Source organism: Odocoileus virginianus, chromosome 27 (assembly GCF_023699985.2).
Source record: "Odocoileus virginianus isolate 20LAN1187 ecotype Illinois chromosome 27, Ovbor_1.2, whole genome shotgun sequence".
Taxonomy (NCBI): Eukaryota; Metazoa; Chordata; class Mammalia; order Artiodactyla; family Cervidae; genus Odocoileus; species Odocoileus virginianus.
This window is the reverse complement of record NC_069700.1, coordinates 40,169,928-40,197,800: the sequence shown is the minus strand read 5'-3', so window position 1 is coordinate 40,197,800 and position 27,873 is coordinate 40,169,928. Positions and strand designations below refer to the sequence as shown.

Sequence of the window (27,873 nt, the reverse complement as noted above, 5' to 3'; positions counted from 1 at the left end):
TGGATCTCCTTGCAGTCCAAGGACTCTCAAGTCTTCTCCAACACCACCGTTCAAAAGCATCAATTCTTTGGCGCTCAGCTTTCTTTATAGTCCAACTCTCACATCCATACATGACTACTGGACAAACCATAGCCTTGGCTTCTATAGTACAGCGCCAAATTGTTTTCGAAAGTTATTTTTGTAATAGTTTACACTCCAGCAGCATGAAGAATTCAGTTACTCCACATCCTCATCAGCACTTGGTATCCGTCCCGTGAAGCAAAGTTTAGGTTGCTTTGAGGGCGAACTTTCGGATTTAGGTTTGGTTGCCTGAGTTATTAATCACCGCAGACTTCCTCTTGGTCCAGCCACAGCGTGTGAACTCAGCGCGTTTCGACTTGACTCCACAGTTTTGCTCTCCCCGCCCCTTGGAGGTCCTCTCAGTCAGGCGCGTCAGGTGAGTCCAGGGCGGCCGGTCCCGTGAAGACTCAGAAGCCCGCCCCCCGTGCAGCAGAAGCTAGTGCAGCGCCTCCCTGGCCGCCTCCCCTCGCGACCAGGTAGAGCCCCGCGGCTGGCTGGGGGCGGGGCCCGGCACGCGCGTGCGCACCACGAGCCCGGCGCATGCTCGGATCGCTGAGGGGCCGGGCTGAGGGGAGGCCGGGCGCCCGCTCCCGGCCCTTCGCGGCGAGGTACCGCGCGCCGCCCGTTCCGAGCCCTGCTGCCAGTAAAGTTCCCGAAGCATCACAGTCCCTCCTAAAGAGCGAAGAGGGCGCGAGCCGGCCGGACGCCCGGCCGGGGACAGGCGCGCGCGGACGCGGCGAGGCGGCGGTTGCGCCGCGCCCCGGAGGAGCTGTGGCGCCGGGCGGCGGGCGGCGCGGGGAGGGTGAGTAGCGGCTCGCGCCCGGGCCAGCGGCCGCACTCCTCGCTCTCGCCGCGACCCGGGACGCGCCCCCCGGGGGCTGAGCAGGGGCGCGGCGGGGCCTCCAGGCCGGGCGCTCGCTCCCACCCGGCCGCCGCGGGCACGCCTGGAGCGCGGGCCCGGGCTCGGCGGCGGCCCCTCGGCCCCGCTCTCCCCGCGGCCCCCAGGCCATCGCGTCTCCCCGCGTCCCGCCCCTCCCCGCTCTCCCTTCTCCCCGCGTCTCCCCACGCCCGGGTCTCCCCTCGCCCCCGTCTCCCTGGACGTGGCCCCGAGGCCCTTATGCGGGAGGTGCGGGCAGGCGGGCCGTTCAGTGCGGGTCGGGGCTGGCTGGGATAGGGCCCGAGCCCACCCTGGCCTCCAGACTGGGTCCAGCCAGCGGGCCCCTCCCTGCCCGGCCGCACCCTGCCCGGGGTGTTGCCGGGCGCCCCTGGAATACGAGTGAGCCGGCTGCGCGCTCCTCTTGACACCGGGCCGCAGAGTCGCTTCCCGCGGGGACCCTGAGGGTGTGATGGGGGACAGCTTCACTGTCACGGCCCGGGCAAGTGACTTTACAGTCTGAGAAGGACTATTTATTTACGTCTCTAGATTTCATACAAGTCAGGATATCTCCCAGGTAACTTCAGTGAACCCGAGAAGGTTTTCCGTGTTTGTATAAGTATATTCATACATGCGTTGAAGTACGGGCAGTGATGGAAAGTCCACTGTTTTGATCATTGAGTTAACTCTTCCTTTTCTAATGTATTGGGCTGCTGTTGATTGTAAAATTAAACTTGGGAATAGAACATATATGCAGTGTTACTGTCAAGCTTTTAAGGTATTATACTCAGAATTATACTTTTCTAAGAACTTGATCGTGTTGGTATAGTTCTTTTTAGTCTGTAGAGAAATGGGTGGCTGATAGTCACAAGGGTCAGACTGCCTGTGTTAAGATCTGATTCCATTTATTTTTCTTTATATTTTATTCTTTTAAACATTATTATGTGATAAAGTGGACTTTGTTGGGGAGTGTGCAGTTCTGTGAATTTTAGATTCATGTAACCACCGTAATAGTCAGAATATGGAACAGTTCTGTCACCTCCAACCACTCACGCTGTCTGTCCTCTCATAAACTCCCCCTCACTCCAACCCCTGGCAATTACTGATCTTTTTCAGAAAGATCATGTAAATGGGATCATACCACATGTAAGCTTCTTTCACTTAGTATAATGCTTTTGAGATTCCTTCAAGTTGCTGGATGTATCAACAACTTATCCTTTTTTATTTCTGAGTAGGATTCTGTTGGATGGATACACATCCACTGGAGGACGTTTGGATTGTTTCTAGTTTATGGTGACTCTAGCTGCTGTAATCATTCCTATGCAGGTTTTTGTGTGAACATAAGGTTTTGTTTCTCTGGGGTACTGCTAAGATTCGGGTTGTAGGATCACATAAAGTATGTTTAACTTTATAAGAAACTGTCACACAGGTTTCCAGAGTGACTATCATTTTGCATTCTCACCAGCAAAATGTGAGAGTTCCAGTTGCTCCACTTCCTGCCTAGCACTTGGCGTGGTCAGATTTTTTAATTTATCCATTCTAATAGGCATGTAGTGGTAATGGCCACCCACTCCTGTATTCTTGCCTAGGAAATCTCATGGACAGAATGTGACCATGGTGGGCTGCAGTCTGTGGGGTCGCAAAGAGTAGGATGCAGCAACGGAGCCCGGTGTGTCTTTCACCAATGGCCAAAGCTGTTCAATATCTTTTCGTGTGCTTACTTGGCATATATAATCTTGGGTGAATATCTGGCCAAGACTTTTACCTATTTTTAAATTTGGTAGTTTCTTATCTTGACCTTTAAAGGTTCTTTATATGTTCTGGACACAAGTTGTTAGGCATGTTTTGCAACTATTTTCTTGCAGTCTATAACTTGTTTTATTGTTTTAATAGTATCTTTCACAGAGTTGATATTTTTAATTTTGATGAAATTTAATTTATCTATATTTCCTTTTGTACATCTTTTGGTAGCATGTCTAAGAACTTTGTCTAATCCCAGGTCAAGATATTAAAGTTTTACATTTAGATCTATAATCTATTTTGAATTATTTATAAAAGGTGTGAGATTTAGGGGAAAGTTTACTTTTTTGCATATGAATGTCCAGTTGTTCCATCACCATTTGTTGAAAAGACTGCCTTGTCTCCATTTAATAGTTTTGCATTTTTATCAAAAATCAATTGGCTGTATTTGCGTGGGTCTATTTTTGGGCCCTCTGTTGTATTGGGCCTGTGCTGTGTTGATTTCTGTATCTTTCTCTTTGCCAGTCTCACTCTTTCTTGATGAATGTAGCTTTATAGGGTCTTAAAATTGGGTGGTATGGTTTTCTCCACCTTTCAGTCAGGGCAGTCACTCACTAGTGTCTGAATTTGATTCATATCAAAGAATTTCATTTTGGGAGGACACTATTGTGAATATCATTTAAATTTTTTTTGGCTTCAGATTGTACATTGTTAGGATATTAGAAATACAGTTCAGTGTTGTGTGTTACTCCTGTATCCTGTGTTCTTGCTAAATTCACTTATTAGTTTCAGGATTGTTTATTTGATTCCTTGGACAATCCATAGACAATCATGTCATCTGTGAATAGGGATAGTTTTTCCCCTAATCTGTAAGCACTTTGGGTATTTTTGTTGCCTATTGCTCTGGCTATGCCTACTGATAACGGAAGCAGTGAGAGTGAACATCCTTACCTTGTTCTCACTCTATGGTGGAGAGGAGTCTGTCTTTCAGAAGTAAGTATGATGTTGGCTGTAGGTTTGTGTGTGTGTGTGTGTGTGTGTTTAATAGATGCCCTTTATCAGGCTGAAAAAATCCCCTTCTCTTTCTAGTTTGCTGAGAAATTTATTCACAAATGGATGTTGAATTATGTTAAATATTTCCTCTGCATTAGTTGATATGGTGATGGGGTTTTCTTTCTTTACTTTGTTAATGTGGTGGATTACATTGATTTTTGAGTGTTGAAACAGCCTTGCATTCCCAAATAAGCCCATTTGGTCCTGGTTGTTCTTTTTATGCATTGCTGGATGTGATTTACTCATATTTTGTTGAAGGTTTTTGCATTATGTTCATGAGGGACTGTCTGTCTAGTTTTCTTTTTTGTACTGTTTTGTGTGGTGCTGGTATCAAGATAATGCTGGCTTTATATAATAATATGTTTCCTCCTCTTCTATATTCTGGGGGAGAGTGTGTATCATTCTTGAAAAGTTTGGTAGAATTCTCCAGTGAAATCACCTGAGCTTGGAGCTTTCTTTTTGAGTTTTTAAAGTTACAGATTTTATTTTCCTAATAGTTATATCAATTTCATTGATTTCTTCTCTTTATTATTTCCATCCTTTTGCTTGCTTTGGGTTTATTTTGCACTTTTCCCAGTTTTTTGGGGTGGGAGCTCAGGTTGTTGCTTTGAGACTTTTCTTCTTTTCTAGGGTAAGCATTTAGTGCTGTAAATTTTCTCTCTCAGCACTATGTTAGCTGTGTCCCACAAATTTTTGACACATTGTATTTTCATTTTATTTTAGTTCAGTTATTTTAAAAATTTCTCTTGAGCTTCTGCTTTGGCCCATGGATTATTGAGAAATCTGTAGTTTCCAAATGCTTGGAGACTTTCCTGTTATCTTTCTGTTACTGACTTCTAGTTTGATTCCACTGTGGTCTCTTTATTTTAATTTTGTTGAGGATTGTTTGATGGCCTAGAATATGTCCTATCTTGATACATGTTCAGTGGGTCCTTGAAGAATGTTCTGCTGTTGTATGGACAGCTCTTTAAATGTCAATTACATTCTGATATCTTTATGGTGTTTTTAGAATTTCATTTTGTTTTATCATGTTTTCTCGTGTTTTTGAGTATTTCTTTGTGTAACTTGTTTAGCTGCATAGATAATTTATCACAGTGTATTGGTGTTAGCATTTTACAAGCTCAAGTGAAGTATAGAAACCTTACCTCCCTTCATATCCTTTTGTCCTCTCCCATGTATAAATAACTATCTTAAATGTTTTCTCTACGTATATTGAAAACCACATTGAACAGTATTATGATTTTTCCTTCAATTGTCAAATGTAACGTAGAACATTCAAGAGGGTAAGTCTTTCTGTATCCATATTTTATGTATGAAGTAGAGACCTAGAACTTGTACTTTAACAAGTGCTTTTAGATGCTTCTTAAATCATGCAAGTTTATCGTGCACTAGGGCCAGTTACTGAGACTCCATTAGGGACGAAGAAAGGAATGCTCTTCACATTTCAGACATGTTTTGTGTAGTGGCTGTATAAATGAATTTTTGGTTCAGGTAGCTAGAATATAGTAGTTAATAGGTAGGAACTGAAATAGCATTAATAATTTTAAGAAACATGAAAAACTTAGCTCTCTGTTCCAAGGATCTGGACTGTTCATTCAGTCTAAAATGCAAACAGTACACGTACTATTACTTTCACTGTGTGAATAACTATGACTAGTCTGAAAGTAAAGAAGAGAACGTGTGCTGTAAGATGATGTGCAGTGGATTCACTGTCAGCTGGATGCTGACGTGCTGTTGCTTACGAGCTGGAGCTGCCGCTTGCATAGTATTAGACCAAACCCTTCTTCTGGGTGTGGATCTAGGGATGTTAATTATCACCTGTGAGGATGATAGCAGTTTCCTTAGACTTTGTATTTGTTTCCCATTTGCTGTTAACTATCTATGGAGGCTTTCTTATGGTATATGAAACTACCATTTTTTGAATGCTTAACTTTCACTGTGCTAAGTGCTTTATTTGTATTGATCAACAATCCTGTGAGGTTAAATATCTTCAGAAAACTGAATCTTGAAAGGGATAAGCAATAACTTCACGAAGAGCACAGAACCAGTAAAAGGCAAGTTTAAATCAGGGCTCAACTCTAAAGCCCGTAGTCTAATCTTTGTGAAAGGCAGAATCTACTCATTTATCACTACCTGAAAGTCATACATTGTGCTGTTGATAAGGATTCAAAAATGAATATTATTGTCTCTCAGAGAATTTAAGTTAAATGAACAGAGTGGGGAGGGGGTCCCTTCATCATGGAAACAGATTCTTGGAATTCAGTTTATTTCTTGATAAAATAATTATAGCTTATTTTTATGTCATGAAAAAAATAATTTCATTTTAAACCACAGGTTTGAGAGAGAAGATCTGATCACCTGGAATTAAAGTTGGCACAGAAACCTTTTCAACTCCAAAAATGTTGGAGGAAGATATGGAAGTGGCCATCAAGATGGTGGTTGTAGGGAATGGTGCAGTTGGAAAGTCAAGTATGATTCAGCGGTATTGCAAAGGCATTTTTACAAAAGACTACAAGAAAACCATTGGAGTTGATTTTTTGGAGCGACAAATCCAGTATGTACTTGGCCACTTTATCCTCTTGGTTTTGGTGTGTGAGCGTGTCTGATGACAGTGTCAGAACGGTGGTGACTGGTTACAGCACAAAGCTGGGAATCCGGTGGCGGCATGTTCAGTCACTCGCTCCTTGGTGCGTCTTCACCATCTTTTCCCCCTGCTCCTTCTCTCCCTCTCCTCTCTCGTTTTCCTCCTTTTTTGCTACTCTTCTCCCTTCTCTCTTTTTTTCTGTCTTAGATATCTGTTTTATGTTTATTGGTAGCACCTTGGGCACTTTTTAAACAATTTGATTCATTATTTGGCCGTGCTGGGTCTCAGTTGTGGCACATGGGACCTTTCGTTGCGGTGCACAGACTCTGATTGCAGCACACGGGCTCAGTTGCTCCGTGGCTTGTGGACCTTAGTTCCCTGACCAGGGGTTGAGCCTGTGTCCCATGCGCTGCAAGTCGGATTGTTAACCACCAGGCCACAGGGAAGTCCCATTGTGGGCACTTCTTATACAGAAAGTAGTGCTTGATTCTACTGAGATTTCTGTCCATGATTTTATTTGGAAGGAAAATTACCTTTCACAGTAATTTTCATCTCATATATTAAGGGATCTGTTTGTATAGAATGTCTCTTTTTTTAAAACTGTACAGGACTGTGTAGAAGTTGGAGAATTAATAATTTATTTTTACTTTAAAGAAATAAGAGAAAGATTTGAGGGGATTAAATACACCTTTGAAAAGGAAATCCAGCTCTAAAATATGTCAAAGTAACGATTTTTGTCCTTAGTCCTGAGAACTTCTCAGGTTATTTTAAATTGTAGGAGACAAACTAAAATTTAATCACAGAGAAATAAGTAACATTAAACAAATCTGATTTGACTGTCCCAGACATTAGCATCAGAAATAATTGTGTTCATTGTTTTAAAAATTGTTAAATTTATAATCTGTTTACCTTCTTTCTAAAAATACTTCTGCTTTTGCTTCCTTTCTTAGATGTCTTAAGAGGATTCATTTTAAATCTTGATGATGTTTATTTTTGTACTTGTTATCTGGACCAAATTAATGTTTTAGTTGACCCTCATTATTTATAGATTCCATATTAATATTTTAAGTATGCAGTCACTTCTCATTATTTGTGGACTTTGTATGTTCAGATTCACTACCTGCTAAAATGTATTTGCAACCCCAAACTCGGGACCCCATTCATGGACATGCACAGAGCCTCAAAACATTTGCGTCACCTGCACACACAGCTCTGGATGAGGCTGAACGAGATGACCTCCACCTTTTTGTTTACCTCTCATAAGTACATAAGTGACCTTTTCATGTTCTGTTTTTGTGTGTTTTGCTGGTTTTGCTGTTTAAAACGGCCCCAAGCCTAGCTGAAGTGCTGTCTGGTGAGCTGTGATGTGCTTCATGGAGAAGACACATGTGTTAGATGAGCTTCTTTCAAGTACCAGTAATAGTGCTATTGGCCATGAGTTCAAAGTTGATGAATCAACAGTATATGTTAAATAAGGTGTCTTCAAACAGAAGAATGCAGAAAAAGAAGTTATATATTGATTGGTTGATGCAGTTGTAACCAGGAGCTTGAAGGCCCCTTGCCGGGTGTTTTCACTCAGAGCAGTGACTTGCTGTTGGCAGTGGCTCTATCGAAGGACTGCGGCCTGTGAGTAAGACCGCAGGTGAGACAGAGCAGTCAGCGTCTGAGTTAGGGAGACAGCGCGCGGTGGGCTGCTCCGTCCTGTCTCTCTGGTCTCTCCGCGTTAGAGTGGGGCGGCCGGAGCGGGCAGCTTTCTCAGGACAGGCCAGGATCCTGTGGACACCAGCCTCCGTAGATGCTCAGTTCCGTGTACAGGATGGCATAGCATTTGCATTTAACCTACACATGTGCTCCCATAGACTTCCAGTTATCTCCAGATCACTTATAACATCTAATACAAGATAAATGCTGTGTGAGTAGTTGCTGGGCACATGGCATGTTCAAGTTTTGCTTTTTGGAACTTTCTAGAGTTTTCCCCACATATCTGTAAACAGTAATTTTATTTATTTCTGGCTGTGCTGGGTCTTCATTGTTGAGTGGGCTTTTTCTCTAGTTGCGGTGCGTAGGCTTCTCATCGCGGAGGCCTCTCTTGTGCGGCACAGGCTCTCGGGCGTGACTGCAGGGGCTGTGGCTCGGGTTCGGAAGTTCCCATTCCTGGTTCTGTAGCACAGGCTCCATAGTGTGGCTCGCAGGGGCAGTGGCTCTGCTGCCCGTGGGATCTCCCAGGATCAGGGATCAGACCCATGCCTTCTTTACCACTGAGCCACCCAAGAAGCCCTCCAAATATATCCTGCCTGCGGTTGGTTGAATCTGCCGGTGTGGACCCCTCTGATGCTAGTCCTAGAGCGACCACTGTCTGTGACTGTTGTTGAAGGAAAAAACGTGGCAGGCGACTGCAAATCATGTAAAGGGACAGCCTTGGGGGTGTCTGTCACTTTGCTCTCACTGTGGTTAATGGTATCAGCACTTAAAAGCACTTAGACTTTTTCAGATTGAAGCCCACAGTGTCGTTTTAATACCTCCAGATTTTAAAAATAAAGACATTTCCTTTGCATATAAAATATATTCATCTCTTGTTTCAGAGTTAATGATGAAGACGTCAGGCTCATGTTATGGGATACAGCAGGTCAGGAGGAGTTTGATGCGATAACCAAGGCCTACTATCGAGGTAAATTGTAGGTGTCTTTAGTCTGTTTGGATGTATTCTTTTGGCTGAACAAAGAATTTTGCCTTTTTTGTTCCCCATAGACAGATTTCTCTTTAAGAATATTTGTATTAATTCCAAAGTATTTTTTAAAACCCCAGGCCATTATTCTTATAAAGATCTTGTTGGGTGGTAAATAATACTTTATACTATAGACTGTTTGTCTCTGCCTTAGAATTACATGACTCATATAGGCATTCCCAGACCTAGTAAGTCAGAAACTATGAAATGTCTTCTCTGACTCCAGGGAAATGACTATATAGTCAGAGAATGGAAACTAATATAAGAAAAAGGAAAACTCCGCCAAACAAAATGGCATTTTGTTATGACATTAATGTGTGGGTAAAGCCTTTTCAGGGCTGCACAAGTTCAGAGAAGTATGAGGTACAAGTGAAAGCAAAGAGCTACCATGATAGGATCTAAGGCTAAATTGTGGGCAGAATTCCTCTTTTTACCTACCTAGCTTTTTTCTCTAAATTCTCAGTATATAATGTATTCTTTTTGTGAGAAATAAATAGGTTGTTATTTCTTTTTGAGCTGTTAACACTGTGATTTGTCAGTATTACTTTTTCATTAGTGTGGTTATTTTTTGAGAAAGTTATTACTGTTATGTATTTTTAATAAGACAAAATTATGTGAGTCTACAGTTCTCTCAAAATAAAGTTAAAGAACTGGTCAAATGTCAAAATGATTTGATTTGTATATGAATAAAAAGGAGAGAATGTTGAAATTGTACAGTTAAGGAGATCATTTGGGTCCCTATTTAAAGAAAAAGACCAGGTAGCTAAAAATATTTTAATTTCCATTGCAGTTGAGGTTATAACCCTTTTTCCAGTTTTTGCCATAAGACTGTGTTCATTATTATCTGTTAATTTTTTTAACTTGGCTCATCCAGTTTGTCACAGACTTCTTGTTTTAACTTGTTCAGTTTGGTTCAGTCGCTCAGTTGTGTCCAACTGTTTGCAAGCCCATAGACTGCAGCACGCCAGGCCTCCCTGTCCATCACTAACTCCCGGAGCTTGCTCAAACTCTAGTCCATTGAGTTGGTGATGCCATCCAACCATCTCATCCTTTGTCGCCCCCTTCTCCTCCTGCCTTTAATCTTTCCCAGCATCAGGGTCTTTTCAAATGACTCAGCTCTTAGCATCATGTGACCAAAGTATTGGAGTTTCAGCTTTACCATTAGTCCTTCCAATGAACATTCAGGACTGATCTCCTTTAGGATGGACTGGTTGGATCTCCTTGCAGTCCAAGGGACTCTCAAGAGTGTTCTACAACACCACAGTTCAAAAGCATCAATTCTTTGGTGCTCAGCTTTCTTCGTGTTCCAACTCTCACATCCATACATGACTATTGGAAAAACCATAGCTTTGATTAGACGGACCTTTGTCGGCAAAGTAATGTCTCTGCTTTTTAATATGATATATAGGTTTGTAATAGCTTTTCTTCCAAGGAGCAAATGTCTTTTAATTTCATGGCTGCAATCACCATCTGCAGTGATTTTGGAGCCCAAGAAAAGAAAATCGGTCACTGTTTCCCTTGTTTCCCCATTTATTTGCCATGAAGTGATGGAACTGGATGCCATGATCTTAGTTTTTTGAATGTTGAGTTTTAAGCCATTTTTTTCGCTCTCCTCTATGACTTTCATCAGGAGTCTCTTTAGTTTCTCTTCCTGCCCTAAGGGTGGTGTCATCTGCATATCTGAGGTTATTGATATTTCTCTTGGCAATCTTGATTCCAGCTTGTGCTTCATCCAGCCCGGCATTTCCCATGATGTACTCTGCATATATCATCCATTTCTCTTTCATATGTTAACAAAAGACATTCTTTGCCAGAAACTAAAAAGAGAGCCCGTAATTGTTAGTATTTACATCTTAATTTACAATGGGTGATATTCAAATTTCTTTTCCCTTTGTTTCATTTGGACTAGAAGGCTTTAAACAGATTTGATCTCCCTGTATTTAACATTTTAATTTAAAGCCATCATAAGTGTATAAGTAGATCTGTTAAAAGTGTTTCTTAAAATGTAACTTTTTTTAGCCAACTCTTAAAATGGCAGAGGGTGGATACTGAACCAGGTCTTAAGCCTTAGCTTTTTCCCCCTCACATCCCTATTTGAATTAAGGAACAAATAGTGGCAACATTATGTAAACTTGACATATTGAACATTCTTTTATGCTTTTTTTTTGAGGCTCCATAAGAATGCTTTTGGCTACTGACAGCAGAAAATTGATTTCAGACTGACTTATTTTACCTGTTGACTTGTTAGTGGGAGTAGCTTTCAGTTGCAGTTTGTTGGGACAGTAGCCTTGCTAATCTCCCAGCTGGCCCTCTCCCCATGTGGGGTTCCTCCTCATGTTGATTTTCCTCTTGGCTGCAAGGTTACAGTGCTTTGTTCACATCCTTGGGGACCCAGGATTACTTCCCACAACTGTGCATCAAAAGTCCGGAACTTTTATCTGATCAGACCACCTTTGACCAGATTACAGTGAGAAGTCAGAAGAAGGTGATTAACCTAATCGGCTTGGTGTACATGTGGCCCCCCCAGGGCAGACGATAGGGTTGGCTGCCTAAACTGTAGGCTGCTATTCAGAGAGGGAGAGGTGTTCTCAGAGGCAGGAGCGCTGGGTGACAGCTTGGCACCAGGTAACATCTGCTTCTGGTGTAGATTCCAGTGATGATTTAATTAAGCAGAAATAGAGTAGGGAGAAAAGGTAAGGTGGGCAGAATGACTTCAGATGGAGATTCAGTGATTGAAACACTATGCCTTAAAAAATTATGACCTACTAATTTTTATTCTAAAAATGTGTTATTCAAGATACATGAAAATTATATTTAAAAAAATTATTATAATTCATCTAAAAGACCTATTACAGCAAGATTGTTGCTCCAAGGCATCGTTATGTTCTTAGAATGCTGGCTTAATTGCACAGTGAGGCATGTGGAAGCATGATTTCCTTGTCAGTAGCTTAGAACAGAGCGCAGATCACATTAGGAAGCCTTTAGCATTGCAGACGACTCCTCTTGAACTCTTAAGAAAGTCCACCCTTGGCAATAGAAACCGTACTTAGAAAGTTGCATACAACATAAAAGAGATTTTCATTACAGTTTTTTACTGTGACTTGGTTCTCAGAAAAAAAATAAATGCTTCTGACTAAATATATGGAAATGAGGTTTTAGACTTAAGACCTGTTATTTGAGATTATGCACATAAGTAGCTGAACACCAAGAATTGCTGCTTTTGAACTGTGGTGTTGGAGAAGACTCTTGAAGAGTCCCTTGGACTGGAAGGAGATCCAACCAATCCATCCTGAAGGAAATCAGTCCTGAATGTTCATTGGCAGGACTGATGCAAAAGCTGAAAGTCCAATACTTTGGCCACCTGACGTGAAGAGCCAACTCATTGGAAAAGACCCTGATGCTGGGAAAGATTAAAGGCAGGAGGAGAAGGGGATGACAGAGGATGAGGTGGTTGGATGGTGTCACCGACTCAGTGGACATGAGTTTGAGCAAGCTCTGGGAGTTGGTGATGGACAGGGAACCCTGGTGTGCTGCTGTCCATGGGGTTGCAAAGAGTTGGACATGACTGAGCAACTAAACTGAACTCACATAAGTAGAAGAAAACACTTACTTTCTTAAAAAAAAAACACAACTATTTCACAAATATAAATGAATATAAATTGTTGGAAATTGAATAGCTCTGAACAGGAAACTGGTTGTAAGTTATAAACACAAGAAAGAACAAGGGCCAGCATTTTAAATCCTCAGTAATACCTATAATAGTGTTTTAAAGCCTTGTGATTCCAACTGGCCTTTTCCAGTGTTCTCTGGAGCAGTATTTCTTCAGCTTGATTGTGCAGAGGAATCCCCTGGGGAGCTCATTAAAGCCCAGCCTGACTGCGAGGATCTGTGGGTGGCTCCAGGAGTCTGCATTTCCAAGGCCTCCCAGGTGGCGCCGATGCTGCTCATCAGCCACTCTGGACAAGCCTGTAGACTGTCTTGTAGTATGTCAGTGGTTTGAGGACAGAATTAACTTTGCATATTATGTATCTTGAAGAGTATTTTCTGAATTGTATTAAAATATGGTGACTTTTTTGGAATGATCTTGCTAATGAGGAATAAATACTTGGCTATTGGTGATCTTGTCATTGACACCAAAAATTTATTCAGGGCTCCATATTCTGATCTGTGCATAAGTGGGATAGTTCATTAACTGTTAGAAGTGATCCATTTATGGGTTATCTATGATGCTGAAGAAACTTTTCCAGTGCTCCAGTTTTTAGGGTAGGCAGTATTGAAGGTATGTTGAATAGTAGGACAATAAAGGTCTTTGTAAAATATATGGCTAGAAGACACTAGCTGCCTTTCAGTGTCAACAACAGAGAAATTAAAACACTAACTTTCCCAAAGATGTCTAGCACTAACAGAGCTAGAGTTTGCAGGAAGAAAAAGAATGGAGAGCAGTGTGGGGTCCTTTTATTTTATTTTTTTAATGGTCATTTAAAAATTAAGTATAGTTATAATTGATATGAGGCAGAAAACAACACAGTATTAGAAAGCAGTCCTCCAACAATGAAAAATAAACACATTAAAAAAAATAGTTACAGTTGGTATGCTGGCGAGGCATCGCTCCTGAAGGCAGTGAAACGCGGCTCTGTGTCTCACCATCTCTGTACGTTTGCATGGACCGAGGAGCCTGGTGGGCTGCCGTCTGTGGGGTCGCACAGAGTCGGACACGACTGACGCGACTTAGCAGCAGCAGCAGCTGGTAGGAGGCCTTTCCATGACAATACCCTCAGCTCATGTCTCTTCTGTCCACTCTTTCTTCAGCTTTATATTGGAGTGTAGCTGATTAACAGTGTTGTGATAGTTTCAGATGAATAGCAAAGGGATTTAGCCATTCATGTACATGTACCCATTCTCCCCCAAACTCACCTCCCATCCAGGCCAACTCCTAATTTTTCTCAGCTGCCTCAGTGATTTCTAGTCATAAACGTATCTCAGTTTGGTAGTAGGAATAGCCAGATAATGGAAGCTAAATCTCCTTTCCTCTGGGCCCAGCCCTGTGGTCTGGGAGGGGAAAGCCGATGGCTTCACTGCCAGCTCCTCCTGAGCGGGCCAGGCCCCGAGGCCCCTGTTTTGCGGGCACGGGGCAGGGTGGCAGGGTAGTGTGGTGCCAGGGCCTCTGCATGAGGATGGTGGCAGGTGCTTTTCTCTCTGGACTTCGTCCTGGCTTCCTCGGTGCTTCCCGGTCTTGGGGTACAAATGTGTCCTCGATTCTGTCAGCTGACTTCCTTTTTGTGGGAGTCAGCGCTCCACTCCATCTTTCCTGGTGCCAGCTCCGAGTGCCCTGAAGTGGCCCTGTTGGACGCGGTTTGAAGTGACCCTGCGCTGGCTTATGTCTTGGACGTGGCTCACCTCTGCCCGTGTGAGATTCACATGTGCTGTTGGTTCTGCTGTTGGTGGAGGCACAGTTCTTCTGCAGATGCAGCTCTTGTCTGTTGGTCCCACCGTCCCATGCTTTCTCAGCTTGGGTGCGGGCCGTGCTTCTTTAAGGAGATCCTTCGAGAATCTCCTGCCTTTCCACTTCTTCTCAATTCTTAAAAAATCTTTGAAGAACTTGAGGGAGTTCCAGACTTGTGTGATAGATTTGCAGCCATTTTCTTTATAAGTTTGGCAAATAATGATCTCACACACATTTTAGAATCTGGTATTTGTCATCTGTTTGGTCAGTACCTCAGTCAAAATTCTGTAAGAAGAGTCTTCTTTTAGTTTATTTTTTGTTTTTTTTTTTAGTATCTTTTAGAACAGGCTTTGTTTGTTTAGCTTTTTGGGTTTTCCTCAACTTTAATATCCATAATGCATCACAGTTTCATCTGTATGAATGGATAAAATACTCAGTTCAGTTCAGTCACTCAGTTGTGTCCAACTCTTGGCGACCCCATGGTTTGCAGCACGCCAGGCCTCCCTGTCCATCACCAACTCCTGGAGTCCACTCTAACTCATGTCCATCTGGTCGGTGATACCATCCAACCATCTCATCCTCTGTTGTCCCCTTCTCCTCCTGACCCCAATCCCTCCCAGCATCAGGGTCTTTTCCAGTGAGTCAACTCTTCACATGAGGTGGCCAAAGTATTGGAGTTTCAGCTTCAGCATCAGTCCTTCCAGTGAACACCCAGAACTGATCTCCTTTAGCATGGACTGGTTGGATCTCCTTGCAGTCCAAGGGACTCTCAAGAGTCTTCTCCAACACCATAGTTCAAAAGCATCAGTTTTTCTGTGCTCAGCTTTCTTCACTGTTCAACTCTCACATCCATACATGACCACTGGAAAAACCATAGCCTTGACTAGATGGACCTTTGTTGGCAAAGTACTGTCTCTGCTTTTTAATATGCTATCCAGGTTGGTCATAACTTTCCTTCCAAGGAGTCTTTTAATTTCATGGCTGCAATCACCATCTGCAGTGATTTTGGAGCCCAAAAAAAAGAAAGTCAGCCACTGTTTCCACTGTTTCCCATCTATTTCCCATGAAGTGATGGAACCAGATGCCATGATCTTAGTTTTCTGAATGTTGAGCTTAAGCCAACTTTTTCACTCTCCTCTTTCAATTTCATCAAGAGGCTCTTTAGTTCCTCTTCACTTTCTGCCATAAGGGTGGTGTCATCTGCATATCTGAGGTTATTGATATTTTGCCCGGCAAACTTGATTGCAGCTTGTGCTTCTTCCAGCCCCAACGTTTCTCATGATGTACTCTGTATATAAGTTAAATAAGCGGGATGACAATATATAGCCTTGACATACTCCTTTTCCTAATTGGAACCAGTCTGTTGTTCCATGTCCAGATCTAACTGTTGCTTCCTGACCTGCATATTCTCAAGAGGCAGGCCAGGTGGTCTGGTATTCTCATCTTTTTCAGAATTTACCACAGTTTATTGTGATCTACACAGTCAAAGGCTTTGGCATAATCAATAAAGCAGAAATAGATGTTTTTCTGGAACTCTTTTGCTTTTTCGATTATCCAGCAGATGTTGGTAATTTGATCTCTGGTTCCTCTGCCTTTTCTAAAACCAGCTTGAACATCTGGAAGTTCATGGTTCATGTATTGCTAAAGCCTGGCTTGGAGAATTTTGAGCATTACTTTACTAGCGTGTGAGATGAGTGCAATTGTGCGGTAGTTTGAGCATTCTTTGGGATTGCCTTTCTTAGGGATTGGAATGAAAACTGACCTTTTCCAGTCCTGTGGCCACTGCTGAGTTTTCCAAATTTGCTGGCATATTGAGTGCAGCACTTTCATAGCATCATCTTTCAGGATTTGAAATAGTGCAACTGGAATTCCATTACCTCCACTAGCTTTGTTCAGTTAGAGGGAGTTAAAATAACTAGTTGTCCCATATTAGTTGTCCCATATTTGTCAAGATTATCATAACTGCAGAAGTAATCTGGGTGGTCTTTTTTGTTTCTTCTTTTTCATTTTGATGGTATATTTAGGTTACGTAAGATGAGATGTTCAGGTAGCTTAAAAATGGGTAAAATCTAAGCTGTACAAATATAAGGTAATTTTATTACAAATTAAAAAAAAAAGATGAGGTGGTTACAGCGTCCACTCTGAAGGTCTACCCGGTGGACCTTCCTGCTTCAGAGATTTGTGTCCCATTTTTTTTCTGGAAATACTCTTTCTATGATACTTCTATCATTTGAGTTCAAGTTTTGTATTTTTGTAGGGCTATTAAATTGTTTGGTAGTTTCTCATTTAAAATTGGATACTTCTAAAAAAAGAAAAATTGGATACTTCTACTTGTCTCCTTTGGTTTGATAGTTACACATTATTCTTAGGGTGATTGCCTTTAGCTTAAGATTCTGTCTTGGCTTACAACCCGCCTACACACACACACACACACCCCGGGGTGGGAGTGGGGTGTAGGAGTGAGACACGTGTGTGCACGCGCACACACACACACACACACACACACCCCGGCGTGGGAGTGGGGTGTAGGAGTGAGACGCGTGTACGTACACACACACACACACACACACACACACACCCCGGGGTGGGAGTGGAGTGTAGGAGTGAGACATGCGTGGGCACACGCACACACACACCCCGGGGTGGGAGTGGGGTGTAGGAGTGAGAAGCCAGGGGAGGGAGGACAGCCTTCCGCAGCAGGTGCAGTGATGAGCCGGTTACTGCTGCAGGCAGCTGGGCATCTGCCCTAGTTAGGGGCCGTGAAGACAAGCTGAGGTTTTTACCCCCCCACCTCCTCCCCAGGCGTCAAGTCCTCAGGTGTTGGTCCTTTAATGGACCGGAAACTGGGGGTTGGAGTCGATGATGAGAAAGTGAAAGGAGAGAGGCTAATATTCCCTGGGTTACACAGCCAGCTCTCGTGCTCCAGGGAATCAACCAGAAATAGAGAAAGAAATAAAAACACGGGACCCAAGCTCTGATGGAGCAAAAGTGTTTTAATCAACATGGTGTGGGCATATATACTGTCTTACAAGGTAGTTATTCTCAGCAAAGATAAAGATTAAAATTCCAAACTTACAAAACACAAGGCTATCCTCATCAAAGAGAGAGTTGTTAAAAGGAAGAGGGTACTTAACCACCATCACCTATTGAAAAACTAAGGAAGGAAATGCCTGGATTTCTCAGCATTCCTCAGCCCCGAGAAAGGCATGCCTCTGCTCTTAATTCCTGAATATTCAGAAATTAATAAGGACCAGAGGATTCCTGACGGATCCAAAACAGCACCCAGGAAGCCTCCTGTTAAATGCTTCCTGACACTCAGCGGGTGCACTAAACCAGGGGTCTCTGAAGAGCGCCCCCATAGCTAGTCCTGGAGGTGCGGGAGGGGACCCGCAGCTCCCCGCGCCCACCTCCCTGTGGATGAGTTGAGTCCAGGGCCCTCTCTCTCCTCCCCAGCGGGATCTGTGCCCCTTCCCAGTCCCTGCGGGCTTTCTCCACACAGCCCCCCACTGAAGAATTTTGAGTTTTATGGACAGACTTTTATCCTTTGATCCTTGATTTTTTTGAAAGCAAAATTGTGCTTTTCTTAATCATCCTTACTGCCCTTATCTCTGGCACTGTCTGCTTAGATTTTTGTTGTTTGTTGGCTGTTTTTGTTTTGTTTACATATACTTCTCTGAATGTTTTTTGTTTGTTTGTTTTTTGTGACTGAGACCTTGTATACTTGAAAATACCTTATTGGACCCTCAAATTTAAATGACACTTGACTGGATATAAAATTCTATGTTTAAAGCTGACAATTTTATTTACAAAGAATGGTTTCTTAAAGTATGAGTAAATAATGTTCTATTTATAGTTGAAGTAAATATGAGAGTTAAACATAAATTTACTGTCCAGTATGCTAGTGTGATCTCTTCAGTTTCTTTCTCCTTCAATTGTGAGAGTGTCTCAGGGTGTGTCTTATCAGTCTGCCTGTCCCCTAGCCCTGAGTTTTGCATAACTGATTTATTCTTTGGTTTCAAGCCTGTTGTAGTGGAGGGAAGCATCTGCTTTTCAGCCGTAGTGAACTGCCGGTTTTTCCTTCATTAATTGTTCTTTGGCTTTCTACCAAATTCCCTCAGGGGATAAACAACTCTGTTTTGGCCTCAGAGTGTCCTAGTAGCCCAGTATTTGTGTCTTGCCTCTGAGTAGTAGGAAACTCACACCTGAGGGATTTGGAAGGAAGGAGTAGCAGTGAGGAATCCTCTTTGACTCCAGGACTGTTTTCTCTTGTCACCTGCTTTTGTTACCAGACTGCCTGATTCAAGAGCTAATCATCTGTAAAACCCCTCTTCCAGAGGATTGCTGCTTATTTTTAAAATTAAATATTATCAACCTAATATGATAGTTGATGATTAAAATATTGTCAGTGCATCTGATATAGGAATTAAGTTGAACAGGATGAAAAACTAAAACTTTCTTCCTCTCTGTTATATATAAATATTTTACTCGTGGCACTGCACTGGTTCTTTTTTTTGACGTGTAGACACCAGTATATTTATTTATTCATTTATTTTCACTTTTGTCTGCACTGGGTTTCTGTCGCTGCACACGGGCTTTCTCTAGCTGCGGAGAGTGGGTCTCCTCTCAGTGGTGGTGCGCTGGCTTCTCGTAGCAGAGCACAGGCTGTTCCCGCAGGCTTTAGCAGTTGGAGCATGTGGGGTCGGTAGTCGCGGCTCGTGGGCCCTAGAGCGTGCAGGCTTTAGTAGTTGCAGTACTTGGGCTTAGTTGGTCCTCAGCATGTGGAATCTTCCAGACCAGGGATTGAACGCCTGTTCCCTGCATTGGCAGGCGGGTTCTTACCCACTGTGCCACCAGGAAAGACTGGCATTGGTTCTTAGGTTGTGTTCTTTAGCATCATTGGTATTCTCCTAAAATAAAATAATACAGATTTTTTTTTTTTAAGTAAATAGAATGAGAAAATTGTGGTTTTTCTTAAATCTGCACTGAAGGAAATTAAGAAAAAAGTGACAGGTATTAACAGGAAGAATTTGGCAGCAGCCTGTTCTTCATGCCTAGTTTACTGTTCTCTCTGGCTCTTATGGTATCATTAAACATATTAGTATTTTGTGGTATTTCACAAGGAATGTGTATTTTGAGGGCACCTGACACTTGCACAAATTTGAGAATCACTGTTCTTAGTAAAAATTGGTTCTTTGAAATAGAAAATAGAGTTTATATGTTAAAAAATTAGCAGTGCTACAAAGATGAGTTCAGCATTTACTTACATAAAAGTCGTTTTGAGCACATAGAAGCTGCCCGCACCCCGCACAGGCCTGCTCGTTACTGTGAATAACGTTCTCCTTTTGTGGTCTACAGGAGCCCAGGCCTGTGTGCTTGTGTTCTCCACCACAGACCGGGACTCTTTTGACGCTGTTTCCAGCTGGAGAGAGAAGGTGGTGGCTGAAGTTGGAGACATCCCCACCGCCCTCGTCCAGAATAAGATCGACCTCCTGGATGACGCTCGTATACAGAGGTAAGGTGGCTGTTGCCGAGGGGTGGCGGCAGTTCTGCAAAGCTCAAACCTATTGTATTTCTTTGCATAGGCTTACAAAAGACAGGCTTATACTTAAAATTTTCTGTGAGCTATTGTGTGACTGGCTTGAGTTTTAAAAAGTTCACACTGAATCAGAAGTAAAGAAAATTAAAGGAGTACATTTTGGAGGCCCTTTTAGAGTTCTAGGTCCTTGCAACTCAATACAGGTCTTCGTGTGAAGTCAAACCTAGACAGAGTATGAGTGTTAACTCTGTATGTTCTAGTATCTAGCACAAGTATGTTAATGAGCTTAAATAGGTAAGCAGTTCAGATTCACACTGTTTTGTATACTCAGTACCATTATGTTCACATGTGTGTACAGCGTTTGGCATCCAGATAATTTCTCTCTGTAAGTATTAGTTTATTGCATTATTAACATTTTGCTGACTTTGAAAATAGTTGCCTGGTTCTTACCTTACTTTTTTTTTGGTATGTTCATTAGTTGTCTGATGCTGTGTAACAAATTAGCCCAAAACTTAGTGGTTTAAGATAGCAAACGTTACTTCATAGCTTTTGTGGGTCAGGAATTTGCGAGTGGCTTAGCTGGGTGGCTTCGTTTTGGGCATTTCATGAGGTTGCTGTCAAGATGCTGTGGGGCCTTGTGGTCACTGGAAGGCTTGACTGGGGTGCGGGGGGGTCTGCGGTCAGGCTGGCGCCCTTGCTTGGCTGCAGGCAGGAGCCCCCTGTCCTGAGCGGGGAGTGTCCTTATGGCATGGCAGCCTCTGTCCCCGGCATGTGATCCCAGAGAGGGAAAGGCAACAAAGCCACAGTGCCCCTTAGGGCGCTTATTAGGAGATCTGAGTCACACACTGGCGTGCCACTGATGACACAGACCAACGTGATTACAGGGAGGGGCAGTGTGGGCAGAGCAGTCACTGGGAACCCTTTTAGCGAATCCGCAGCTGTAATGAAACCAGAATTAGGGGTCTCTCTTGGAGACGCTTCAGCATACGGACTTTGGCTTAGGCAGCAAAGTAGTTTTGTAGCCAATAAGAATAAAATAAGTAATGCAGTTAAGACTCTTGGAGTGTAATTAAATTCAAGTGTTTTTAAAAATGGAAGAGAGAAAATTAAAGTGTTAGATAGAGAAAAGGGATATTTAGCTATTCTAAGGCTAGAATTAGTGACTTTATGGAAAAGTGTATTTTATAATTACAGTGAGATGGCTGGTGTTTACCCCCCAAGAGCAATGACAACTGAAAATCCTCCTCAGGCACTGACCTCCCCTCAGGCACTGACCCCCACCCAGGCACTGACCCCCCCCCCCCCCCGGGCACTCACCCCCACAGGCACTCACCCCCACAGGCACTCACCCCCGCCTTGGGCACTCACCCCCACCCTGGGCACTCACCCCCTCCCTCGGGCACTTACCCTCCCAGGCACTCACCCCCCCTCCCCCCAGCTGTATGCAGTAAATGTAATAAACCAAGCGCTCAGAACGTACCTTTACATGCACTTTTTTTTTAAACTTGATGTGTAGTGAGGAAGCCGAGGCACTGGCGAAAAAGTTGAAGTTGAGATTCTACAGGACTTCAGTGAAGGAGGATCTGAACGTCAGTGAAGGTAACGTGCCTTCTTAACATTAATAGCAAGACGTTTGTTTTTCTTCTGATGCCTTTTCTCTGTGTTGTTTGGAAATCATGTTTGTGTTTTAATGTTTTTATTTAGTTTTGCTTGCACCGGCCTTTGTTGCCGTGCAGGCTTTTTCTCCAGCTGTGAGGAGTCAGGCTGCCCTCTGGCCGAGTTGCACGGGATTCTCACTTTGGAGGCTTCCCTTGTCACGGAGCACTCTCGGGCGCAGGCTCCGCAGTTGTGACCACAGGCTTCGATGCTCTGTGGTACATGGAATCTTCCCCAGCCAGGAATCCAGCTATGTCCCCTGCACTGGCAGGCGGACTCTTACCCACTGTGCCACCAGAGAAGTCCTAGAAGTCTTATTTGTAATGAGGACGGGGTTTCTCATTGCTGCATGTCGTCACGTAGTGTGAAGGCTTGATGCTGCTCCTTACTTGCTTACTAATGTCTTTGAATAGCTCTTACACTCCAGCAGAACTCCAGTGGGCTTTTGTTCTGTTTTTATCTTTAAAAATACAGCTGACTGTGTGTGTGTGTGTGTGTGTGTGTGTGTGTGTGTGTTTCAAGCGTCCCTTCTAAAGTTGCTGCATTGCCCTGGAACACAGCAGTGGACACCCGCTAGGTAGTCACGGCAACCTTAACTTGTATTTCCTACTTTCTGGGATTGGAGAAAGAGGATGGTTATTAATCTCATTCTGGAATTGCTACTTATTTTGTTAGACTGCAGCTTGATTATTGCTTCAGTGTTCTAAGTAATACTTCTCACCTAAAGAAAGAGGCATCTTTTTAAGACTAAGTCAGATTAGTATGGCTGAATATTAATCACTATTCAGGTATACTTAAAACTAAAGAGCCAATGACTATAGTGTTATTTTATTTCTTTACTAATAAAATGCCACTGTGTATTTCTTGGTATTACCATTGTAATTAGGTATTACTCATATAATTTTTAGAAGTTGAATTTTTTCAACTCATTTGTATACTTCTAATTTTAAATTTGTTTCATAAATATAATAAGTGATGTAAAATAACAGGTTTTATGTGCATAGATTATACTGACCTGGCAAGGTTTCTGGTTTTGTTTTCATTCCAGTTTTTAAATATTTGGCTGAAAAATATCTTCAAAAGCTTAAACAACAAGTAGCTGAGAATCCAGAATCAATGCATTCAAGTAGTAACAAAATTGGTAAGTACCCAGAAAGTTTTAGCCCCATGTTTACCTGGCAGATTTATTTTCCATTCATTATGATATTTACTTAAAAAAAAAAGATACAGTATGCTCAATTCTTTAAAGAAATGTGAGATTATTAGGAGTATTAGCCCTCTTATTAAAGGTATGTTGAATTAGAAGCCTTTTTCCCTGAGGAGTTTTTTAAAGGTCTCTCCTGTTTGACTTGACAGTTGCCCTGTCTCCGCACCTTCTCCCTTTCCTGCCGCCTCACTCAGTACCCAGCCTGGTTTTAGCATGCGATGCCAGCAAAGTGTTGTGCTCGCCGGGGAGCAGGGACCACCTGCCCGTGTCTGACTTTGGATGGTGATTTCTGGGAGGACAGGCACAGTCCTGTCCTAAGGACCCCTGCCTGCACCCCACCCTCACTACACATTCACACACGGCATGTTCTTGACCTGTTTTAACTTCTCTTACTTCCCCTTCTTTATTGCCTCTGTTCCTACTGTCAGACCCCGCACATGTTCTGGCCCGTGCCAGGGCTGCGGTGACAAGCTGCTGTGTGTCTGGTCTCCGGGCCACCGTCTCCTCCCGTCTGCTGGGTCTGGAGCAGAGGGCTCTCCCCCCTGCTCCGTCCTGGTTGTGAGCACGTTCAGTGCAGGGCTGCCGCATCCCAGCGCGTGAGGACCGCTTGGCCGAGCCTCCCCGCGCAGCTCATGCCCCGTTACATCCCGTACCTTGTTTACTGTTCCACCGAAGGCCCGCTGTTTCTTGAGTCTTCTCTTGCTCACGTTGGCTCTTCCGTCAAGAATGGCCTCCCTGTCCCATCTTCTGTCTGGAACTGTGCATCCTTCGAGGTCTCTGGCTGCAGCACAGCCTTCACTCCTCTTCAACGTGTCCAGGGCCCAGTCCCTCCTTCCTGTCGTCTGTCCTTTCTCACGCGTTAGATGTGGTTGACCCTTCCGTTGAGCTGTCTGTGGGACCTCGTGTCTCCTTCATGACGCCTAGCGTGTGTCCTGCAGCGTCGCTGCACCCTCGGCGTGTAAGCCTCTTGGGCAGGAACAGTCTTGGCTGTCATTGTGTCGCCCAAAGTGTCTCAGGCAGAGTCTTGTGCATCACGGATGGTAAATAGCTCATGGATTGGAGATTACATTTTGGGACCATCATGGTGCAAAATGAAAACCATAACAGTTGAAAGTTTTTCTTTAGTTCATCCCTTTTGTCTGCTCATCACTTTGAGGATCTGCAGACCATTTTGCTGTTGTTTTAGCCTGGACAGAAACATCTGCCATCACTACCAGCTCTTACATGTGCAGTGTCTTTATTAATATGACATATAACAAGACGGGTGCTATTGAGGAAGTTCTATGATGTGAAGTCAGTAAGTGAAGTTATTTAAGTGATCATACAGATTTCAGATTTCAAAATCAGATTGTTACTGAAAACAGAGGAGTGTGCAGGGTGTCGCCTCTGGGCAGCAGAGGGAGGAAGGACTCCACGCGCCCTTGACCCCACATGTGCGTCCAGCAGCGCTGCGGGGCTCTGAGGGACCGGGGCAGGGGGGAGCCGAGAGCCTTCTCTGCCACCCTCCTGGTTCCTTTTGAACTTGGAACTCTGTTATTGTCTATTAAAAACAAATGAAGTGAAAACAAAAGCTTCATATTGTAAATACCTGAAACGTCGCTAATTTACTAAGAAACTGGGTACACAATCTGAGTAGATGAGCGTGCAATCCATCAGTGTCAACATCTGTATTATCCCTCACTTTATCCAGGGGTCTTTAGCACATCTGCTGGGAGTCACTTGGGTCAGAATTCAAGTACCCTCAATGGTGGAGATGTCATCAACCTCAGGCCCAACAGACAGAGGACCAAGAAAAACCGAAATCCTTTCAGCAGCTGTAGCATACCCTAACAGGCCTCAGGGAGGAGGAAATGGAATTACATTGTGCAGTAAGACACATCCAGCTATCACGGTATGTTACACGATTTTTCGCAGACTTTGCACCTAATTGGTTGTCTGAAAATTGACTTAAATGTTATTCTGCAGTGCTTTTCAGAATGGAGCAAGATCTCTGAAAAATTACTGCCCTGTGGACACATTTTAATTTTTTTACATTAGACGAAGCTTCTCCTGTTATTGAAGGAACGATATAAGAAACATCAAAAACAGGTTTTGCTGAATTTAAAATGCGGAAACACATAAATGAAATGCCTAAATATATTGGTGTAGATTTTAATATTAGGGGTCAAGGAAAGATAGCAGGCGTTCTTTTTCTGAAATTGGTCATTTAGCTTTTCTGGGAAATAATACTGACTCTGAGTACTTAAAGAATCATATTGAAAGGCAAGCCCTGATCTTACCAGACTGCATTAGTGTGTACTTTACAATGTTACTTGTGCAGTGTCTGTGTATGTGGAGCATGGAGGTGTGTGCACGCAGAGGCCTGGTTCTGGAGTAAAGGAAGGTACGTGCAGTGTCTAAGGAAACATGGAATCTAACTTGTTCATTCATGAAATCATGTACACACTTATGTGTATGTTCTAAGTTTTTATTTTCAAATGAGAAATTCCAGATCGATACTTTGCAAAATGAGGTTGAATTTAAAAGTGCTTTGTGCCAAAAATCTCATACCTAATTCTCAGTGCTTTACCAGAATCTATACTGTTGATTATCTCTTTTAAAAGCAGCTCTCCTCTCTAACAGGGTAGATGAAAGAGGAGAGTAAGTGCATTAGTGCTAGAGCCCCTCCCAGGGGGGGCTGGTCACGGGGCCTTTTCCACGTCCCTGCACGTGGGTGGCGGGCTCGAGCTGGCGGCTGCAGGACCCCGCCCTGGGCAGCATGGCCACCCCACACCTGGGGCCTTTTGCTGTTGGTAATACAATTCTGAACTTTTAGGATTATACTAGCAATTTTTTTAAACATAGAAGAGGTGATTTTTTTTTTTTTGGTCTTAAACCACATTACGGATTTTATAACGCCCTGCAACTCTAAAGCTTCTTTTTGTTTACACATTTTCTATGTTTTTTTCAGATTATAATTTTAAAATTTCTATAACCTTCAGTTTGTATAGCACTTTCTCAAGAGCTCTGTCAGCACCAAATACAAAGTAATTTAAAGTGATTTTAATACGTAATCATGTGGCAGAGTATACATTTTGTGATTTGGACAGTAGCTTTCAAACACAGATACATAATTGCATGAACTGTACTAAAACTGGTTGTCATTCATCAATGACTTGTTTTTAACCCCTTGCAACACACACCTGGTCTTTATAGGATTTAAAACTATGTGAAAATAACTTTTCTTAGAAAGTGTGTCACCAAGTCATTTTTCATTATTTGTACTAAATGCATAATGTTTTATATCTTCTTTCTGTATGTTTTCTCTTTTTAAGTCTGCCATCTGCACCACCCTCATCCCCCTGTCCAGATTAATGTTGAGAACAGAATAGAATTTTTTAGGGCATGTCTTTCAATGGTCAGGAGTGAATGTTTGCTTTTCATAATATTGAAATAATCTGGCATTATCTATTTCAAAGTAATATAAAGTCTTTATTTCTATGTCACAGTTGTCACCACTCGCACTGCTGGCAGTGGGGTGGGTGTTGGAGGAAACCCTGTTCCTGACGCTGGGTGCCCACTGGCAACTCATCTTCCCTTTTCTACTCTCTGGAAACACAGTCCCTTTAATTTTTGCACAAAATATATTTTTCAGCAAACAGTCTTTATAGCAGAAAAATCATACTATATAAAATGTTGTAGTTCTATTTCACATTAATTAAATGTATGTGGGTAAAAGTTTGTTATTTTTCTATATAAAAAATGTAATCTCTGATGATGGTTGGAGTTCCCTTGATATCTGTAATATAATCTTATGTACTTAATTTTATTTTTTTAAGGAGAACTGGGATCTTTGTTACACGTTTGAATTTTTAATTTGCAATTCTGTATTTTACCTAACCATAATTGGTTAATTTAAATAATTAAATAGGCCCCCAAATCAGCCCCAAGTTACTTTCTCAGTTTGCAAAACCTTCAAAATTGACACTAAATTTTTTTGCCCTGAGACCTTTAATTCTTTTAAATAACTACTAATTTCTGAACCGTGGCTGCTGAAGAAATAAGGCCCCAGGACACTGCATCTGTGCACTGATACGCTTTTCTACATCATGGCTGGTCCTCAGCTGCAGTGTGGTCGCCTTGTCTCAGAATGCTCAGGATTCCTTTTCCTCTTTCAGTCTGCCTGTTGAATTAATAGCATATAGAATGAAGAAACAGAATTATATTAAATCAGGCTAAATGGTTTCCTTTTTATCTGCCCAAAGTTGACAACACTCATGTACTTCTTCAAAACAAAGTGAAACTAACATTACAAAGAAGAGCCCATCCCACCATGGCCTGAGCGCACGCTGGTCTGGGTGTCCCCGGAGCTGGCAGTGCTGTGTATAGGCAGGACCACTGCAGGGCCCCTCTGTGCCCAGAGTCCAGGCTGGGCTCTCCTCCGAGATCCTGGACTCAGCTGCAGGACCTGACGTCCCACCTTAAAGACTGTCAGATTTTTGCCTCCTTTTAAACACCTTTCAAATAGTTGACTGGTAACTTGCTGAGGTACTCCCATCACTAGGGTGTGTTTCTCTGGAAACAAAATCAACTGATCAGTGAAAACCTGTCCCACATGCAGTCATCTGGTGAACAAGGCAGTCCTGGGCTGAACTGGAGTGAATGGGAAGGGGAGGATTCCCAGACGCTGACAGTCTTTGACAACTTGAGGAAAACCTGGTTGTCTGCTGATAAAGATGGAACAAAAAAATCTTTTATCTAATAGTGAACCTGATGATAGCAAATGAGTTTGACAAATCAAGAGACTTTGCTACAGTTATCAGTAAGAATTAATGTCTCCCATGAGAGGAGAGATTTATGTAAGGTGGACTTGGGCTGGCATTGAAACTACCGTGAATGTCCTCAGATTATAACTGCTTTTTATGAAAAGACATATAAATCTATAAAACCAGTCTGGAGCTTGAGTGTTTTTTTTCCCCAGTGTGAAAAAGTACCTACCTTTTAATGAAAACTGAA

General features: G+C 42.8%; 1 protein-coding gene across 2 annotated transcripts; it reads left to right on the top strand.

Moving 5' to 3' along the window:
- The first annotated feature begins 609 nt into the window (after positions 1–609).
- On the top strand, positions 610–27,808 carry RAB23 (RAB23, member RAS oncogene family). Of its 2 annotated transcripts, none has more exons than XM_070456733.1 (7): positions 610–862; positions 6,062–6,281; positions 8,894–8,979; positions 19,835–19,991; positions 21,532–21,614; positions 22,720–22,812; positions 24,569–27,808. In XM_070456733.1, exons 2-7 carry the CDS (start codon positions 6,127–6,129, stop codon positions 24,706–24,708), a joined length of 714 nt encoding a protein of 237 aa, XP_070312834.1. In that variant the 5' UTR covers positions 610–862; positions 6,062–6,126; the 3' UTR covers positions 24,709–27,808. The 2 variants fall into 2 exon arrangements, with proteins under 2 accessions (XP_070312834.1, XP_070312835.1); XM_070456734.1 differs by lacking the exon at positions 610–862 and adding an exon at positions 1,408–1,511.
- The last annotated feature ends 65 nt before the right edge of the window (positions 27,809–27,873 follow it).

Excerpts from the sequence above, each read along its gene's own strand:
- RAB23 (XM_070456733.1), top strand. The coding sequence starts at position 6,127 with ATGTTGGAGGAAGATATGGAAGTGGCCATCAAGATGGTGGTTGTAGGG. Across the intron at positions 6,282-8,893 it reads TTTTTGGAGCGACAAATCCA|AGTTAATGATGAAGACGTCA; the intron begins GTATGTACTTGG and ends CTCTTGTTTCAG. Across the intron at positions 21,615-22,719 it reads GGATCTGAACGTCAGTGAAG|TTTTTAAATATTTGGCTGAA; the intron begins GTAACGTGCCTT and ends TTTTCATTCCAG.